Below are 19,637 nucleotides of genomic sequence, written 5' to 3' on the forward strand. Positions count from 1 at the left end.
GAGCTCCTCTGCAGCTCTGGCAGAGAATCCCAGGCTGGTTTGGGTGGGGAAGGGACCTTCAAAGCTGCAGGGACATCCCCAGCTGCAGCAGGCTGCTCACAGCCCCAGACAACCTGACCTGCATGGGGCAGCTCCCAGCTCTCTGGGCAGCCTGGCACAGGCTCTCCCCACCCTCAGGCTCAAACATTTCTCCCTTCTCTCCACTCTCAATCTGCCTCTTTTAGTTCCAAACCATCCCCCCTTGTCCTGTCCCAACAGGCCCTGCTCTAAACTCTGTCCCCAGCTTTCTGATTGTCCCCTTGAAGCACTGCAAGGCCACCAGAAGCTCTCCCTGGAGCCTTCTCTTTTCCAGGCTGCACAACCCCAACTCTCCCAGCCTGGCCTTGCAGCAGAGGGCTTCCAGCCCTGTCAGCACTGCTGTGGCCTCCTCTGGACCTGCCTTGGAGCTCTGGAAGCTCCTTTGCCATAGAGGTTTGTCTCCCAAACTGCCCTAAGTGAAGCAGCAGGAATGCTGGGGGGCATTGACCCTTCTGTCAGCACCACAGCCCAAGAATGGCTCAGCCAAACTGGGCTCCCAACCAGCCTGCACCACTGCACCAGCAGCTCCCTGCTATGGAACCACCTCAACAACTCCCTGGCCATGAAGGGGAATCAACAGGATGAGGGACAACGGACTGAGCAGGGCAGGTTCAGGCTGGGCAGCAGGAGGAAGCTCTGCACAGTGAGAGTGGTGACTGCTTGTCTCCTTCAGGCACTGCAAGGCCACAAGAAGGTGTCCCCAGGGACTTCTCTGGGGGATGCTGATCTGGGGGAGGGGGGCAGGGCTGCTTCCTTCCTAGAAGGGCTCCACTTCCCCACTGTGCTCTGCTTCAGGTTTGAAAGGAGCTGAAAAGTTCAGCTCCATGTGGGAGAGGAGCTGCTGGGCAGACCCTGGTGGCCCCCAGGGCGCTGTCACCTCCTGTCCCTGCCCCAGCCCCACAGCACCAGCACCACCTTGAACTCACTTGGTCATTCCACCACTTGCACACTGCCAACCTCAACATTTTATCTCCTTGACCCCAGGCCGGCTCCAGCCTCGGCCAGGGAGCTGCTCCTGCTGCTCCTCTTGCTGCTGCTGCTGGTGGTGCCACCACCTTGAGCACTGCCAATCCCCCCCCAGCCCCAAGCTGCTTTAATCCATCACACTGCTTAGGGGTCTGGGCAACGATTAGCTGAGAGCCTTCCCAGAGATTAGGCTTTAATCCCTTTGACATTTTCCATCTCCTTAGGCCTCGTAGGTGAGACCCCAGCAGCTGCAAATCCCCTTGGCCCTCGCTGGAGCAAGAGGAGGAGCAGCTCCTGTGCCAAGGGAAGCAGCTTTAGCCAGCTCTTGGTGGCAGATCAAGCTGCTTTGGCTAACAAATCTCCTCCTGCTGGGAAGGCAATGGCTATAAATAGCTCTTCACCATGAGGGTGGCTGAGGAGTTATTGTGGGGTGTCTTTGTGTGGGCTCAGGTGAAGGCAGCTTGAGTTCTTGCCCCCCCAGAAAGGGCCAGGCTGGGGTGGGAGTGATCCTGGTGGTCACAGAGTCATAGAGCCACAGGATCCAAGAGAGCTGGGAGGGTTTTTAGGGTGTCAGGGAGTGATAGGAATGGGGGAGGGGGGATGGAATAAAACTCGAAGTGGGGAGATTCAGATGTTGTGCTGGAAGGTGTCCAGAGCAGGGCCAGGAGAAGGAGCAGAGGGCTGGAGCTGCTCTGCTCTGCAGACAGCCTGAGAGAGTTGGGGCTGTGCAGGCTGGAGAGGAGAAGGCTCCCAGGAGACCTCCTTGTGGCCTTCCAGGATCTGAAGGGGGCTGCAGGAAAGCTGGGGAGGGACTTTGGAGGGTGTCAGGGAGGGATAGGACTGGGGGGGATGGAGCAGAACTAGAAGTGGGGAGATGGAGATTGGCTGTGAGGAAGAAGTTGTTGGCCAGGAGGGTGGTGAGAGCCTGGCCCAGGCTGCCCAGGGAGGTGGTGGAAGCCTCCTGCCTGGAGGTGTTTGCAGCCAGGCTGGAGGTGGCTGTGAGCAAGCTGCTGTGGTGTGAGGTGTCCCTGCCCATGGCAGGGGGTTGGAGCTGGCTGAGCCTTGAGCTCCCTTCCAACTCTGGCAGTTCCATGATTCCATCACCACGCTGTGTGTCTGCTGCCAGCCTCCCTCTGTGCCACTTGGCACCTGCCTGGGAAGGAGCAGCCCTCCCCAGCCATCAGCAAGCAAACCCTGATCCCTCTACCACCCAGCAGACAAAGGGAGCAGCTTGTTGGGGGTTCAATTAATTGGAGCTTGAGTTTATTTTGGGGGGGATGGAGGGTCTGTTCCCCCCAAACTGACAGCAGTAGGTACAAAAATGATGTTGTCCACTGACAGACACATCTAGAAGAGCAGCTCAATAAATACCCCAAGACAGCCCAGCCCTGAACTCCACACTTGGCAGGAGCTGAAGCAGCAAACGGGGCAGGGGGGTTTGGGGGGGGGGGGTTGGCCCCTCTTTGATTTCCACCCCCTGTGCCCCCCTGCCAGTGGGCAGTGCTGGAAGCATTTCCTGCTGCTGGGGCTGCGGCTGTGGGGTTTTCTCTTCAAAGGTTCTTAAAGCCACAGCTCAGAAAACCTCCCCCACATCCAGGGGACCAACAGGGGCTGTCCATCACCCCCCTCCCCCCAGCAGCGAATCTGCAGCCTCGGCTTGCCAGGCGCCGCCAGCCCCTCGGAGCTGCCGATGTCAGTCCGGGCTCTCGAAGTTGTCTGTCCTGGACTGGTCTCTGCTCCGCTGAGAGAGGGAAGAAAACATCCATGAGGTCCATCCCCAAACTGAAGTTGGTGCTGTTGGTCCTTCCGGATGGGTTGAGGAGGAAATTCTCCCCGGGGAAAGCTGCAGACGCAGCGGTGCCCTGCGCCGTGGGGCAGCTGTAGCACTGCCCTGCGCCATGGGGCAGCTGCAGCAGTGCCCTGTGCCGGGGGGCAGCTGTAGCAGTGCCCTGTGCCGTGGGGCAGCTGTAGCAGTGCCCTGTGCCGGGGGGCAGCCGTAGCAGTGCCCTGTGCCGTGGGGCAGCTGTAGCAGTGCCCTGCGCCATGGGGCAGCTGTAGCAGTGCCCTGTGCCGGGGGGCAGCTGTAGCAGTGCCCTGTGCCGGGGGGCAGCCGTAGCAGTGCCCTGTGCCGTGGGGCAGCTGTAGCAGTGCCCTGCGCCATGGGGCAGCTGTAGCAGTGCCCTGTGCCGGGGGGCAGCTGCAGCAGTGCCCTGTGCCGGGGGGCAGCTGCAGCAGTGCCCTGTGCCGGGGGGCAGCTGCAGCAGTGCCCTGTGCATTGGGGCAGCTGTAGCAGTGCCCTGTGCCGGGGGGCAGCTGCAGCAGTGCCCTGTGCATTGGGGCAGCTATAGCAGTGCCCTGTGCCGGGGGGCAGCCGCAGCAGTGCCCTGTGCCGTGGGGCAGCTGTAGCAGTGCCCTGCGCCATGGGGCAGCTGTAGCAGTGCCCTGTGCCGTGGGGCAGCCGCAGCAGTGCCCTGCGCCGTGGGGCAGCTGTAGCAGTGCCCTGCGCCATGGGGCAGCTGTAGCAGTGCCCTGTGCCGTGGGGCAGCCGCAGCAGTGCCCTGTGCCGTGGGGCAGCCGCAGCAGTGCCCTGTTCTGGTGCTGCTTGCCTGGGAGAAGAGCCCAACCCCCACCTGGCTCCAACCTCCCTGCAGGGAGTTGCAGAGAGCAAGAAGGTCTCCCCTGAGCCTCCTCTTCTCCAGGCTAAGCAACCCCAGCTCCCTCAGCCTCTCCTCCCAGGGCTGTGCCCCAGACCCCTCCCCAGCTTTGCTGCCCTTCTCTGGACACCTTCCAGCAGCTCAACCTCTTTCCTGACCTGAGGAGCCCAGAACTGGCCACAGGACTCCAGGTGTGGCCTCAGCAGTGCTGAGCACAGGGCAGGATGAGCTCCCTGCTCCTGCTGGCCACACTGCTCCTGCTGCAGGCCAGGCTGCCATTGGCCTTCTTGGCCTCCTGGGCACACTGCTGCCTCCTGTTCAGCTGCTGTCAATCACTACCCCCAGGTCCCTTTCTGCCTGGCTGCTCTCAGCCACTCTGCCCCCAGCCTGCAGCACTGCCTGGGGTCATTGTGGCCAATGTGTAGAACCAGGCACTTGGATACACCCAGCCTGGGGACAAGGCAGCTGTTGGAGAGCCACAACTGGCACCCAGAGCTTCCCAGGTCCCTAACAGACAGAGCAGCTGGGGGAGCCTGCCTCTAGGGCTACACTCACCCAAAAAGATCACAGCGAGGGAGCTCTCTGGTATGCTGGCTCCTGTTCAGCCTACTGTCAGCCAGATCTTAAAGGTCTCCTCCAACCAGAGCAAGCTGATGGTTCCCTGATTCTAACCTTACACCACTTGCCCTACCCTGCTGCTGCTGCTGGAAGCTCAGCCCCAGCCCTGCTCCTTGCTGCCTACCTGCAGAATTTTGCTGTAGGGTGGAAAGGAATCCTCCAGGTAGCGAGTCCCGAAGCCCATGATCCTGTTCACGGCCTGGTTGCAGATGCCAGCCACCTTGGCAGTGAGGTGCACTGTGAAGGCAAACTGGACCTCCTGGAGGTCGGCATCAGGCCTGCTGGCTCTCATTTCCCTGTGCACATAGGCGTCAGCCAGGTCCTTGAAGGAGCTGTAGGAGAGGTCCTTGAAGAAGAGCCGCAGCCGCGCGTCCTCCCGCAGCTGCTCAGGGAGCAAGAGAAGGTTTGTTGGCACTCAGTGACTCAATTCAAGAAGGACATTGAGACACTGCAAGGTGTCCAGAGAAGGGCAACAAAGCTGGGGAGGGGTCTGGAGCATAGTGAGGAGAGGCTGAGGGAGCTGGGGTTGCTCAGCCTGCAGAAGAGGAGGCTCAGGGGAGACCTTCTTGCTCTCTGCAACTCCCTGAAGGGAGGTTGGAGCCAGGTGGGGGTTGGGCTCTTCTCCCAGGCAAGCAGCAGCAGAACAAGAGGACACAGTCTCAAGCTGTGCCAGGGGAGGTTTCAGGCTGGAGGGGAGGAGAAAGTTCTTCCCAGCAAGAGAGACTGGCCCCAGGGAATGTGCTGCCCAGGGAGGTGGTGGAGTCCCCATCCCTGGAGGTGTTCAGGAAGAGCCTGGCTGAGGCCCTTGGTGCCATGGTTGAGTTGATCAGATGGTGCTGGGGGAGAGGTTGGACTTGATGGTTTCCAAGGTCTCCTGGGCAGATCTGCTCAGGCTCATTAATGCCTCAGGGCTCCCCCAAGCCCTTGGCAGCAGTCCCAGCCTCAGGGAATGCAGCTGCTGGCAGCGAGAGGCAGCAGCTGCTGTGCACTGGGAAGGGGATGGAAGCTGCAGGGAGAGTTCAAAACGTGTCAGCAATAAGGCCTTGAGGAACATAAAGAGTGAAAAATAGCAGAGTCTGTTCTGCTCTGAGGTCTTTTCCAACCCTGTTGATTCTATGATTCTATGCCCCTGTGTCATAGAATTGTTAAGGTTGGAAGGGCCCTCAAAGGCTCAGCCTGTTCCCATGGGCAGGGACACCTCACACCACAGCAGGTTGCTCACAGCCACCTCCAGCCTGGCCTTCGAAACCTCCAGGGGTGAGGCTTCCACCACCTCATCCTTGTGTTGGTGCTCTCACTCCCTGCTAGGAGTGTGGCTGAGGGAGGACAGACAGACAGCCACCACCACATCCCACTGGGGACCTGGGAGGTGCTGTCACAGAGCCTTGATTTCCCTCACTTCCTTGCTTCCCACCCCAGGGCACTCGAGGCTGTTGCTGTGTTTCACAGCAGCACAGAGCTTGGCCCAGACCCCCTCAAGCCCACCCAGCTGACCACAGCTGTCCTCTCACCTGCCTGTCCAGCTCATCTCCTGCACTCTGGAGCAGGGGTAACGATTCTCTTGATGGCTTCATCTGCAGAGAGAGAGAGAGAGGTCTCAGGCGAGCTCCAGCCCTTACTCCAAGCCTCACACCCAGAGAGAATCATAGAATTAACCAGGTTGGAAGAGACCTTCAAGATCATCCAGTCCAACCTATCCCCCAGCCCGATCCCATCAGCCACACCATGGCACTAAGTGCCTCATCCAGGCTTTTCTTGTAGCCCTCCAGGGATGGGGACTCCACCACCTCCCTGGGCAGCACATCCCAACGGCAAACATCTCCCTCTGGGAAGAACTTCTTCCCAACACCCAGCCTGAACCTCCCCTGGCACAGCTGGAGACTGTGTCCTCTTGTTCTGGTGCTGGCTGCCTGGGAGATAACTCTGTTTAGTCCCCAGAGAAAATTCCCTGAGCCATGCTTCTCCACCTCCAACCCTCCAAACCCCATTCCAGCCTCTTCCAGGGCTCTTCCTATCCTCAGCCAGCAAAACCACCCTCCAGCCTTCGACTTACTCTGTCCCAAACTCAAGCCCTGATGGCAAAAACCTCCCCCCAGAGCCTCCCCTGTGCTTGTTGAGGTCACCTGAAGCCTGGGGTCAGGGTGCAAGCAGGCTCTGGGGCTCATGCAGATGGCTTTTTATGCATGCCAGAGAGGAAGCACTGGCAAGGGCAGCACTCACCAATGTTGTCAGTGCTGGCTGGCTGTGGGGGAGCCCTGTGGGGATCTGCTCTGCTCCCTTGGCTCTCCCTGCCCTGCACGAGCAGCTCAATCTCCTCCGAGACGCGCGCGTAGTAACCGTCAGGCGGCTCCACGTCTGCTGGGAGAGGAACACAGCTTCAGGAGGCAGGGTTCACAGACTACACAGACTGCCAGCTGGCAAGGGACCTCAAGGGCCATCTAAGTCCAACCTTTCAGGCCAAGAATACAGCTGAAATGAGCTGGCCCAGCACCCTGTCAGGGTGGGGCTTGGACCTGTCTCAGGTAGGGGAATCCACCACCTCCCTTGGGAGAGGAGAGGAGAGGAGAGGAGAGGAGAGGAGAGGAGAGGAGAGGAGAGGAGAGGAGAGGAGAGGAGAGGAGAGGAGAGGAGAGGAGAGGAGAGGAGAGGAGAGGAGAGAGAGGAGAGGAGAGGAGAGGAGAGGAGAGGAGAGGAGAGGAGAGGAGAGGAGAGGAGAGGAGAGAGGAGAGGAGAGGAGAGGAGAGGAGAGGAGAGGAGAGGAGAGGAGAGGAGAGGAGAGGAGAGGAGAGGAGAGGAGAGGAGAGGAGAGGAGAGGAGAGGAGAGGAGAGGAGAGGAGAGGAGAGGAGAGGAGAGGAGAGGAGAGGAGAGGAGAGGAGAGGAGAGGAGAGGAGAGGAGAGGAGAGGAGAGGAGAGGAGAGGAGAGGAGAGGAGAGGAGAGGAGAGGAGAGGAGAGGAGAGGAGAGGAGAGGAGAGGAGAGGAGAGGAGAGGAGAGGAGAGGAGAGGAGAGGAGAGGAGAGGAGAGGAGAGGAGAGGAGAGGAGAGGAGAGGAGAGGAGAGGAGAGGAGAGGAGAGGAGAGGAGAGGAGAGGAGAGGAGAGGAGAGGGAATAGAATAGAAAGAATAGAGTGAAGTGAAGTGAATAGCATTAACCAGGTTGGAAAAGACCTTCAAGATCATCCAGTCCAACCTCTCCCCCAGCACCATCTGATCAACTAAGCCATGGCACCAAGGGTCTCATCCAGGCTCCACCTGAACACCTCCAGGGATGGGGACTCCACCACCTCCCTGGGCAGCACATCCCCAGAGCCAATCTCTCTGGCTGGGAAGAGTTTCTTCCTCACCTCCAGCCTAAACCTCCCCTAGCACAGCTTGAGACTGTGTCCTCTTGTTCTGCTGCTGAGTGCCTGGGAGAAGAGCCCAACCCCCACCTGGCTCCAACCTCCCTGCAGGGAATTGCAGAGAGCAAGAAGGTCTCCCCTGAGCCTCCTCTTCTGCAGGCTAAGCAACCCCAGCTCCCTCAGCCTCTCCTCCCAGGGCTGTGCCCCAGACCCCTCCCCAGCTTTGTTGCCCTTCATTCCAACATTTGATAGATCCATGGAATCATCCAGGCCATAAAAGGTCCTCCAAGATCATCAGAGTCCAGATTAATTCCTGTGTTGGCCACTGGCTGAAGGGGGAAAGCAGCTGCAGCAGGCCCTGCCCCCAGCCGGTGGTGGTGCCCAGGCAGGGTGAGCGCATGGCGCCGGGGAGCGATGGGGCTGCGGGCTCTGAGCCGTAGCTGCAGGGCTGGGACTTGCCCCAGATCTGCCAAAGCTTCACAGAAATCCCTTCCCTGGCTCTGTGCCAAGGGAAGGGCAGGGGTAGGGACAAGGTGTCCCGTGGGCTCCGTGCCACAGCAGCCAGCTGCCCGCACCCTTCCCCGCAGGGCAGCGAACGCAGCTGCAGCCTGGCCCCGGAGCGGTTTAAGGTTTGGTCTCGGCTCTCAGAGGCAGCTTGGAACCAAACCACCGTGTGCCCCGTGTGCCAGAGGTGGGGAAACCTGTGTCTGGACGGTGCCTGGGGCCACCTGCAGCAATGCCACGGGCAGACTGACCCTTCCCTGGGGCACCAGGCTGAGACTGCAGCCCTCAAAGCTTAACCCAAACCCCAGCGAGGAGCAGGAAGGTGATGCTTAGGGTAGAAAGCAGCACTGAGCTCTCCAGCTTTCCCCAGGGGGGCTCAAGGAGGTGCTGTTGGCAGTAGGGTTGGGTTAGGGTCAGGGTTAGGGGCTGGTGGGGTAGAAAGCAGCACTGAGCTCTCCAGCTTTCCCCAGGGGGGCTCAAGGAGGTCCTGCTAGCAGTAGGGTTGGGTTAGGGTCAGGGTTAGGGGCTGGTGGGGTAGAAAGCAGCACTGAGCTCTCCAGCTTTCCACAGGGGAGTCAGGGGGGTCCTGGTGGCAGTAGGGTTGGGTTAGGGTCAGGGTTAGGGGCTGGTGGGGTAGAAAGCAGCACTGAGCTCTCCAGCTTTCCCCAGAGGAGCTCAGGGAGGTGCTGTTGGGAGCAGGGTTGGGTTAGGGTCAGGGTTAGGGGCTGGTGGGGTAGAAAGCAGCACTGAGCTCTCCAGCTTTCCACAGGGGAGTCAGGGGGGGTCCTGGTGGCAGTAGGGTTGGGTTAGGGTCAGGGTTAGGGGCTGGTGGGGTAGAAAGCAGCACTGAGCTCTCCAGCTTTCCCCAGGGGAGCTCAGGGAGGTGCTGTGGGCAGTAGGGTTGGGTTAGGGTCAGGGTTAGGGGCTGGTGGGGTAGAAAGCAGCACTGAGCTCTCCAGCTTTCCCCAGGGGAGCTCAGGGAGGTGCTGTGGGCAGTAGGGTTGGGTTAGGGTCAGGGTTAGGGGCTGGTGGGTTCCCACCTGGCGTGGCTGGGGTCTGGATGTGCCGCAGGGGGAGGCAGCTGGGTCGCTTGGCCCTGGCCCCAGCTGCTGCCTCTCCCCGTTCCTCCTCTGCATGCTTCTTGAAGGAGAAAACCTTTTTGAGGCTGGGTCTCCTCTTGGGGGCTCTGCCCAGTGGTGGGGATGTGCTTGAGTCCACTCCAGGTCTTTTAGCCCCTTCTGCTTTGGAGCTGTGAGGAGCTTTGGCATCCTTCTCCTTCGCCTTTTGCCCTGCGTTCTCCTTCTGCTCCTCAGGGCTCTTCTTGAAGAGGAAGCTTATGAAAGTTTTGAAGAGGGAGCGTTGGCCTTTGCCCTGGGAAGAGCTCTTGGTGCTTTTCTTTTTGGCCTCCAACTTCTCCTTGGGGACCTCCTTGGGAGTTTTGCTCTCATCCTCCAAAGCTTTGCCCACGTCCGGCGCTTTGGGTCTCTCCTGCCGGTCCTCCTCGGGGCTGAGTTTGGCACTGGGCTGATACTGGCAGAAGTCACTGTTGGACCTCTGCAGCTCATCTGCCTTCTCCCCTCTCCTCCTGGAGCCCTCCTGGAGCTCCTTCTTGGCCGTCAGGGCGTTCTCACGGCAGCTCAGCGAGCGGCTGACATAGATCTCCAGCACCTTCTTGGCCTCCTGCCTGTCCAGGGAGAGAATCTTGCCTGCGGGCTGCCTCTTCACATCCCACTGCAGCTTCTCACCAGCCACAGCCTGCATATTGCTGCAGGGGAAAAACCAAAACCAAAACCATTGCCAGCCTGCAGTTTGCTTTCCCGAGGCTGCTGCCTGCTCAGGAGGTTGGGCACGGTGGAAATGGCTTCCAGCTCGACACCCAAGGGTGCTGTGGGTGTCCAGGCAGTGCTCATGCTGCCAGTAAATGAACAACCCCTTTAACAGCTCTTATCTGAGTGCTCCTTGCTCAGCCTGCACATGTTGGGGTTTATGATGAGTTACTGGCAGCACTCACCAAGGAAGTGAAACTGGAGGGAGAGGAAGGGAATGAGCTGGGCACGTCTCAGAGGGAGGCAGTTCTTATCCCCAGGTCTCCTACAGCACAGGTTGGAAAATACCTCAAAGATCAGCAAGTCCAAGCTGTCACCCAACACCTCCTGACTAACTCAACCATGGCACCAAGTGTCACATCCAAGCCCCTTTTGAACACCTCCAGGGATGGGGACTCCACCACCTCCCTGGGCAGCACATTCCAATGGCTAACAACTCTCTCTGGGAAGAACTTTCTCCTCACCTCCAGCCTAAACCTCCCCTGGCACAGCTTGAGACTGTGTCCTCTTGTTCTGGTGCTGCTTGCCTGGGAGAAGAGCCCAACCCCCACCTGGCTCCAACCTCCCTTCAGGGAGTTGCAGAGAGCAAGAAGGTCTCCCCTGAGCCTCCTCCAGGCTAAGCAACCCCAGCTCCCTCAGCCTCTCCTCTTAGGACTTGTGCTTGAGGCCTCTCCCCATCCCCCTGTGAGGACAGGTTGAGGAAGCTTGGAGCAGAGGTGCCTGAAGGATAACCTTCAAGGGTCCCTTCCAAAGAGATGTATTAGAATCTTAGAATTGTTAGCCTTGGAAGTGAGCTCAAGGCTCAGCCAGCTCCAAGCCCCTGCCATGCCCAGGGACACCTCACACCACAGCAGCTTGCTCACAGCCACCTCCAGCCTGGCTGCAAACACCTCCAGGCAGGAGGCTTCCACCACCTCCCTGGGCAGCCTGGGCCAGGCTCTCACCACCCTCCTGCCCAACAACTTCTTCCTCACAGCCAATCTCAATCTCCCCACTTCTAGTTCTGCTCCATCCCCCCCAGCCCTATCCCTCCCTCACATCCTCCAAAGTCCCTCCCCAGCTTTCCTGCAGCCCCCTGCAGCTCCTGGAAGGCCACAAGGAGGTCTCCTTGGAGCATTCTCTTCTCCATCCTGCACAACCCCAACTCTCTCAGGCTGTCTGCAGAGCAGAGCAGCTCCAGCCCTCTGCTCCTCCTCGTGGCCCTTCTCTGGACACCTTCCACACAACATCCAATCTCCATCTCCCCACTTCTAGTTCTGCTCCATCCCCCCCAGTCCTATCACTCCCTGACACCCTCAAAGTCCCTCCCCAGCTCTCTTGGATCCTGTGGCTCTATGACTCTGTGACCATCAGGATCACTCCCACCCCAGCCTGGCCCTTTTTTGGGGGGGTCAAGAACTCAAGCTGCCTTCGCCTGAGCCAACACAAAGCCACTCAACCACCCAACCACTCCTCCTCATCATCAAGTTAACCACAACAGAGCATGTCCTAGGTCCTCTGTGTCCTCCATGTCCCCCAACACAGCCAAGCAGCCATCCCCATCCTCCTTCCATGCCTTGCAGCCCCTGGGCCACCTCCTCCTTCATCGGCTCCTGCGCTCTTTACCTTTCCATCAGAGCTTCTGCCCTCCCGGCCCCAGGTCAAGCCCAGCTCCTCAGCCAGCAGCACTAAAAGGGTTGTCCACCTCTCTGGGGAGGTGCCCCCTTGCTTTTATACACCCTGGTGGCTGGCTGCTGGCTGAGTAAAGTCCTATTTTTAGCAGCCACTCAGGTAGGAGAGCTTCCGCCTGGGCTCTCCGCTCCTCGCCGCCCCGCGCTGCCGGAAAACAAGGGGCGGGAGTTTCACTGCAGGAGAAAACAACTTCCTCATGACCAACAGCAGCAAAACAGCAGGGAGGGGGGAAAGAAGAGAAGGAAAAAAAATTCCCCTGTCACCTACTGTAACCTTCTGGCCTTCACACCAGCCACCCCAGGCAGCTGGTCATGAGCCGGGGAGGCTCTGCTGGCGCTTGTCCGGGGTGCGGAGCCAGCTCTGGGCTTCTCTGGGTTGTCCTTCTGAGGAGAAGGCAAAACTCCCTCAGGTGAAGGGCAGCCAGCAGATTGCCAACCACTACCCCCTCCTCCTCCTCACATCTCAGGAGCTCCCAGGAAGGTGGATGCTGGGGGCTGTGGGGTGATCACAGACACTGAGGCGTGGTGGTGCTGGCAGGTTGTGGCTTAACACCGAGCGTGGCTGGGCTGCAGCATCACTGAAACCCAGCCTGGGGTCCTCCAGACAGCCCTGAAGCATGAAATGGGGCCAGCATGAAATGGGAACTTCTTCCTAACATCCAGCCTGAACCTCCCCTGGCACAGCTTGAGACTGTGTCCTCTTGTTCTGCTGCTGCTTGCCTGGGAGAAGAGCCCAACCCCCACCTGGCTCCAACCTCCCTGCAGGGAGTTGCAGAGAGCAAGAAGGTCTCCCCTGAGCCTCCTCTTCTGCAGGCTAAGCAACCCCAGCTCCCTCAGCCTCTCCTCCCAGGGCTGTGCCCCAGACCCCTCCCCAGCTTTCTTGCCCTTCTCTGGACACCTTCCAGCAGCTCAACCTCTTTCCTGACCTGAGGAGCCCAGAGCTGGCCACAGGACTCCAGGTGTGGCCTCAGCAGTGCTGAGCACAGGGCAGGATGAGCTCCCTGCTCCTGCTGGCCACACTCTTCCTGCTGCAGGCCAGGCTGCCCTTGGCCTTCTTGGCCCCCTGGGCACACTGCTGGCTCCTGTTCAGCTGCTGTCCACCAGTATCCCCAGGTCCCTTTCTGCCTGGCTGCTCTGTCTCACCTCATTTCCCTGTCTCTCTGGCAGGTGCTAGGCAATCACCTCTCCTGCTTCTAGAGCCACTCTGTGATCTGATAAAGGATCCAGAACCACACAGTCTAGCTCCAGACTTTACCTGCACAGAGGTGTCATTAATAAACCTCCAACCATTCCACCTCAGTGTCCCTTTTGCCTCACCTCACTCCTCAGCTTCCCCTGAGGAGCTTCCTGCGAAGCCTTCCCCTGAGGTCAGGCCGAGACCTCAAATGAATCTGCTGCCAGCAAAGCTCCGTCCTGCCCCCAGCCCTCCCTTGCCTCTCCCACCCGGTGCCTGCTGCCCTCCCCAGCAGGCTGCTGGTCGCCATCCTCATCGCTGCTTTGCCATCTGATGGCAACATCTCGCACTGCACCTCGCAGGACCGGGCTGGCCTTGGACGCATTGCTCAGGGGGCTGCCAGCACTTAGGGGTTTGAAAACACCACCACCACCACCACCCACCCAAGCAGGGTTTCCACCCCTCAGGTTTCAGCTGGCTTGTGTGGTCCCCCCCAGATCCCTCCTAGATAGAAAAAGGCTTCCCCTGGTGATGAGTTCAGGTTCCAGTTGGGATGATATGTTCCCCCCCAGATCCCTCCTAGAGAGAAAAGACTTTTGGTGATGAGTTCAGGGTGCAATGGAAACCCTCCAGGATTTGCACCCCTCAGGTTTCAGCTGGGATGTTTTGGTCCCTCCCAGATCCCTCCTAGATAGAAAAGGCTTCCCCTGGTGATGAGTTCAGGTTCCAGTTGGGATGATATGTTCCCCCCCAGAACCCTCCTAGGTAGAAAAGGCTTCTCCTGGTGATGAGCTCAGGGTGCAATGGAAACCCTCCAGGATTTCCAGCCCTCAGGTTTCAGCTGGGGTGTTGTAGTCCCCCCCCCAGATCCCTCCTAGATAAAAGAGGCTTCTCCTGGTGATGAGTTCAGGGTGCAATGGAAACAGGCAGGATTTGCACCCCTCAGGTTTCAGCCAGAATGTTGTGGACCCCCCAGATCCCTCCTAGATAGAAAAGGCTTCTCCAGGTGATGAGTTCAGCTTTCAGCTGGGATGATGTGGTCCCCCCCAGATCTCTCCTAGATAGAAAAAGGCTTCCCCTGATGATGAGTTCAGCTTTCAGCTGGGATGATGTGGTCCCCCCAGATCCCTCCTAGATAGAAAAGGCTTCTCCTGGTGATGAGCTCAGGGTGCAATGGGAACTCTCCAGGATTTCCAGCCCTCAGGTTTCAGCTGGGATGTTGTGGACCCCCCCAGATCCCTCCTAGATAGTAAAGGCTTCTCCTGGTGATGAGTTCAGCTTTCAGCTGGGATGATGTGGTCCCCCCCAGATCCCTCCTAGATAGAAAAGTCTTCCCCTGGTGATGAGCTCAGGGTGCAATGGAAACCCTCCAGGATTTCTGCCCTCAGGTTTCAGCTGGGATATTGTGGTCCCCCGAGATCCCTCCTAGATAAAAGAGACTTCTCCTGATGAGGAGTTCAGGTTTCAGCTGGGATGATGTGGTCCCCCCCAGATCCCTCCAAGATAGAAAAGGCTTCTCCTGGTGATGAGCTCAGGGTGCAATGGAAACAGGCAGGATTTGCACCCCTCAGGTTTCAGCTGGGTTGTTGTGGTCCCCCCAGATCCCTCCTAGACACAAAAAGGCTTCTCCTGGTGATGAGTTCAGGGTGCAATGGCAACCCTCCAGGATTTCTGCCCTCAGGTTTCAGCTGGGTTGTTGTGGTCCCCCCAGATCCCTCCTAGACACAAAAAGGCTTCTCCTGGTGATGAGTTCAGGGTGCAATGGCAACCCTCCAGGATTTCTGCCCTCAGGTTTCAGCTGGGATGTTGTGGTCCCCCCCAGATCCCTCCTAGACACAAAAAGGCTTCTCCTGGTGATGAGCTCAGGGTGCAGTGGAAACCCTCCAGGATGTGTTTGCTTTCTGTTTCTACAAGCTTTCTGTGGGATGATTGCCAACGAGTGGGAGACATCCAGGCCCTTTCCCTCCGTTTCCCCTGAGCCCAGGCTGATGAATCAGAGGCTGGTATTGATCAGGGGTTACCTGCCTCTGTTTTGCAGTGTCTCTAGCTGCTCATGATAAATAATTAACCCACCCCTAAGGAGTTGCCTGATGCCAGCCTGCATGTGACCAGGGCTGCTCCTCAGCAGGTCGATGGGAGTGGGGGAGAAGGAGTTTCACAATCGATGTTGTTTGTTTGTTTCTTTCTTCTGCAGCAGCCAGAAAACACAGAATACAGAATTGACCAGGCTGGAAAAGACCTCAGAGGTCATTGAGTCCAACCTCTCCCCCAGCACCATCTGATCAACTCAACCATGGCACCAAGGGTCTCAGCCAGGCTCCACCTAAACACCTCCAGGGATGGGGACTCCACCACCTCCCTGGGCAGCACATCCCCAGGGACAATCTCTCTGGCTGGGAAGAATTTCTTCCTCACCCCCACCCTGAACCTCCCCTGGCACAGCTTGAGACTGTGTCCTCTTGTTCTGGTGCTGCTTGCCTGGCAGAAGAGCCCAACCCCCACCTGGCTCCAACCTCCCTGCAGGGAGTTGCAGAGAGCAAGAAGGTCTCCCCTGAGCCTCCTCTTCTGCAGGCTAAGCAACCCCAGCTCCCTCAGCCTCTCCTCCCAGGGCTGTGCCCCAGACCCCTCCCCAGCTTTCTTGCCCTTCTCTGGACACCTTCCAGCAGCTCAACCTCTTTCCTGACCTGGGGAGCCCAGAACTGGCCACAGGACTCCAGGTGTGGCCTCAGCAGTGCTGAGCACAGGGCAGGATGAGCTCCCTGCTCCTGCTGGCCACACTCTTCCTGCTGCAGGCCAGGCTGCCCTTGGCCTTCTTGGCCACCTTGGCCACTTCTGGCTCCTGTTCAGCTGCTCTCCACCACTCTCCCCAGCTCCCTCTCTGCCTGGCTGCTCTCAGCCACTCTGCCCCCAGCCTGTGGTACTGCCTGGGGTTGGTGTGAGACAGCACAACCCCTCTGGAGCTGGGGCACACCTCCAGTTTGGAGATCTTGTTACTGGAGAGCTTACAAAGCGGAGTCCACACCCCAGCCCTGCTTGTAGAGGACTTCTCTTGATTAAACTGGGACCCAGCATTGACTCCTGGCCTCTTGAAGGGCTTTCATTGATTCATGGAATGGGTTGGGTTGGAAGGGACCTTAAAGCTCATCCAGTTCCAACCCCACTGCCATGGGCAGGGACACCTCCCACCAGCCCAGGTTGCTCAAGGCCTCATCCAGCCTGGCCTTGAACACCTCCAGGGAGCAGCATTTCTGTGCATGCCTGAGGGTGAGATGCCCAAACTGACTCCAGGAAAATATCTTGACCTAGATTGGGTGATTCTGGATCCTTTCTCCAAGTTCCAATCCCTTCTGGCCTCTGGGACATGCTCAAACCTACTGGGAGAGAGGTGTAAGAAAAAATATGAGACCTGAGACATACCAAAATCCTCTGACCAGAGGTGAGGGAAGAGAGCTGGGCTCAGGCTTGCCCACTTTTGTCCTCACTACTGGGAGAGAATGAGGAAGCTGGCTGGGGAGGGGGAGCACATAGCCCTGAGGTTGATCTCTTCAGGACAGCAACACTGGAGAGGAAAGCAGAACTGAGAGCACAGAGACACAGCAGAGGGTAACTGACTCATTGCCTCATTTACAGGAACTTGCTCCAGAAGCTGGAGAAAACCAAGGGGGAGATGTTGCCTGCATGGAGCTGAAGGCTGTGGAGAGGTTCAGGAGGAGGCAGGGGTCCAATTCCCCAGGTTTCTTGAGAGCAAAATAGGCAGCCTGAGGCTGGACAGCAGAACAAGCCTCCTGTGCAGCAAGGTGTCCAGTTCTGGCTCCTCAGTTTAAGAAGGACATTGAGAGACTTGAACAAGTCCAGAGAAGGGCAACAAAGCTGGGGAGGGGTCTGGAGCACAGCCCTGGGAGAGAGGCTGAGGGAGCTGGGGTTGCTTAGCCTGGAGAAGAGGAGGCTCAGGGGAGACCTTCTTGCTCTCTGCAACTCCCTGAAGGGAGGTTGGAGCCAGGTGGGGGTTGGGCTCTTCTCCCAGGCAAGCAGCACCAGAACAAGAGGACACAGTCTCAAGCTGTGCCAGGGGAGGTTCAGGCTGGAGGGGAGGAAGAAATTCTTCCCAGCAAGAGAGACTGGCCCTGGGGATGTGCTGCCCAGGGAGGTGGTGGCGTCCCTGGAGGTGTTTAGGAGGGGACTGGATGAGGCTCTTGGAGCCAGGGTTTGGTTGTCAGGAGGTGCTGGGTGACAGCTTGGACTTGATGATCTCCAAGGTCTTTTCCACCTCATTAATTCTATTCTACTCTATTCAATTCGATTCCATTCCACTCCATTCCATTCCACTCCACTCTGTTCCATTCCACTCCAATTCTATTCTCTGAGCCAAGAGGGTGCTGAGCACCAGCCCCAAACACAAACTGTCTTTCCCCTGCTGGGATCCACCTGCAAGCTCCCACCCCTGGACTGCAGCCACGGGAAAGGCCCCTGGGCAGCAGGTCCCCACACGCCCAGGGCGAGCAGCGGTCCCTGGGCTGTTTGCCCAAGGGGCTGTGGCCCTGTTCCTGGAACACCTCTGTTTACCAGAGGGACAGGAGGCACGAGGCCGTCCTGGCAGCACGCAGGGAGCTCAGCACTTTCAGTTCATCCTTGCAAAGCTGCCCTTTGATTTTTCAGCCTCCGAGGAGACCTTCTTGTGGCCTTTCGGTTTCTGCGGCAGGCTACAGCAAAGCTGGGGAGGGACTTCTGAGGGTGTCAGGGAGGGATAGGACTGGGGAGAGTGGAATAAAAGTAGAAATGGGGAGATTGAGATTGGATGTTGTGCTGGAAGGTGTCCAGAGAAGGGCCACAAGGAGCAGAGGGCTGGAGCTGCTCTGCTCTGCAGACAGCCTGAGAGAGTTGGGGTTGTGCAGGCTGGAGAGGAGAAGGCTCCCAGGAGACCTCATTGTGGCCTTCCAGGATCTGCAGGGGGCTGCAGGAAAGCTGGGGAGGGACTTTGGAGGCTGTCAGGGAGGGATAGGACTGGGGGGGATGGAGCAAAGCTACAAGTGGGGAGATTGAGATTGGCTGTGAGGAAGAAGTTCTTCGCCAGGAGGGTGGTGAGAGCCTGGCACAGGCTGCCCAGGGCTGTCTGCTTTGCCACCAAAGGTGTCCCTGAGGGCTGAGCAGCACTTACACTGCCTCTCTGCTGCATTGCACACCAAGATGTGGCTTTGCTCTCCCCCAGGACAAAATGCACTCTTTATGGAAGGGAGGCTGAGGTCTGGCTGCTTCATAGAATCACAGAGCTGTCAGGGCTGGAAGGGAGCTCAAGGCTCAGCCAGCTCCAAGCCCCTGCCATGCCCAGGGACACCTCACACCACAGCAGCTTGCTCACAGCCACCTCCAGCATGGCTGCAAACACCTCCAGGCAGGAGGCTTCCACCACCTCCCTGGGCAGCCTGGGCCAGGCTCTCACCACCCTCCTGGGCAACAACTTCTTCCTCACAGCCAGTCTGATCCTGCACCTCCCTGGTATGGTGCAGCTCCAGGCTGCAGCTTGGCTCTAGCACTGTCTCCCAGCAGAGCTTTTGGCCTTCCCTTCCCAACTAGGACCTCCCAAAGGCTGTGCTGCTCTGCTGCTTTATCTCCTTAGAGCTTCTGCTTTCCTTTCTCCATCTCTTGCCAAGCCCTTGCATTTTGGGGACTTTGCTGGAAGGGAAACTTCTCAGGCAGTGTTTCCAGGGCTGTCCTCTGCTTTGCCAGCCAGCTCCCCACCTGTTCCACCACCTCCCCTTGCTGGCTGCTGCCCACCAGCATCTCCAGCCTGCAGTTAGTGAGGGCAGAGCAGGTTTGGAGGAGCAAAACCAGGAACTGCAGCTTCAGGTTGGCAACAGCCAGTGGTGGAAACCTCAACCACTAACTCTTGCCAAGGCTCTTCATGAGGCTGACAGCTTTTTAGTCTGCAGGGGAGTAAGAGGCTGCATTCAGAGGGTGGCCAGCAGATCCAGGGAGGTTCTCCTCCTCCCTCTCTGCTCTGCCCCTGTGAGACCTCACCTGGAATATTGCATCCAGTTCTGGGCTCCCCAGCTCAGGAGAGACAGGGATCTGCTGGACAGAGTCCAAGGGAGGGCTACAAGGATGCTGAAGGGACTAGAGCACTGCCTGAGGAGGAGAGGCTGAGAGCCCTGGGGGTGGTTAGTGTGGAGAGAAGACTGGAAGGGATCTGATCAATGTCTATCATGATCTGAGGGCTGGGGGTGAGGAGGGAGGGGACAGGGCCAGGCTCTGCTCAGCTGCACCCTGGGATAGGACAAAGGGCAGAGGATATCAGCTCCAGCACAAGAGGTTCCAGCTCAACATGAGGAGGAACTTCTGCACTGTGAGGCTCCCAGAGCCCTGGAGCAGGCTGCCCAGAGAGGTTGTGGAGTCTCCTGCTCTGGAGCCTTTCCAGCCCTGTCTGGATGTGTTCTGTGTGACCTGTGCTGGATTCTATGCCCTGCTTTGGTAGGGGGTTTGGACTGGATGATCATCAGCAGTCCCTTCCAACCCTTAACACCCTGGGATCCTGTGAGCTTCCAGCCCCAGCACTGCTGTCCCTAAAGTTCTGCTGATGCAGCTGTGAGACAGCAGTTTGGGTGTGGGAAGTGGTCCAGAGCCAGGACATGAGGCAGCTGCTGGCTTTGCAGTGGGGCAAAAGCAAGGTTGGAAGGAGCTCACCTTTCCCTATCAGCCATGAGGCATGATAAGAGCTCCCAGGAGATAAAGGTGTGAGATTGGAACTGTCCAGGGGAAATAAGTCAGTTTTAAATAGACTTAATGAGTGGCAGGGCTGCTGCTGGGTGATTCC

General features: G+C 58.4%; 1 protein-coding gene across 2 annotated transcripts; it reads right to left on the reverse strand.

The window, feature by feature from the left end:
• Positions 1 to 2,289: 2,289 nt before the first annotated feature.
• Positions 2,290 to 11,766, reverse strand: LOC137451723 (uncharacterized). 2 transcript variants are annotated; one of them, XM_068159424.1, is made up of 5 exons: positions 9,200 to 9,297; positions 6,537 to 6,671; positions 5,828 to 5,890; positions 4,441 to 4,698; positions 2,290 to 2,785 (listed from the first exon to the last, which is right to left on the reverse strand). In XM_068159424.1, the coding sequence occupies exons 1-5, from the start codon at positions 9,293 to 9,295 to the stop codon at positions 2,738 to 2,740; spliced, it is 600 nt and encodes a 199-aa protein (XP_068015525.1). In that variant the 5' UTR covers positions 9,296 to 9,297; the 3' UTR covers positions 2,290 to 2,737. The 2 variants fall into 2 exon arrangements, with proteins under 2 accessions (XP_068015525.1, XP_068015524.1); XM_068159423.1 differs by lacking the exon at positions 2,290 to 2,785 and adding an exon at positions 11,591 to 11,766 and having other exon boundaries at positions 4,615 to 4,698; positions 9,200 to 9,924.
• Between the last annotated feature and the right edge of the window lie 7,871 nt (positions 11,767 to 19,637).

The sequence above is a fragment of the Melanerpes formicivorus genome, unplaced genomic scaffold, assembly GCF_026170545.1.
Source record: "Melanerpes formicivorus ecotype bairdi unplaced genomic scaffold, bMelFor1.0.p_v2 SCAF_46, whole genome shotgun sequence".
NCBI lineage: Eukaryota > Metazoa > Chordata > Aves > Piciformes > Picidae > Melanerpes > Melanerpes formicivorus.

Coding starts and splice junctions, on each gene's coding strand:
- LOC137451723 (XM_068159423.1), bottom strand. Junction 6,672..9,199: donor CCAGACCCCAGCCACGCCAG/GTGGGAACCCAC, acceptor CTCTCCCAGCAG/ACGTGGAGCCGCCTGACGGT. Junction 5,891..6,536: donor AGCCAGCACTGACAACATTG/GTGAGTGCTGCC, acceptor CTCTCTCTGCAG/ATGAAGCCATCAAGAGAATC.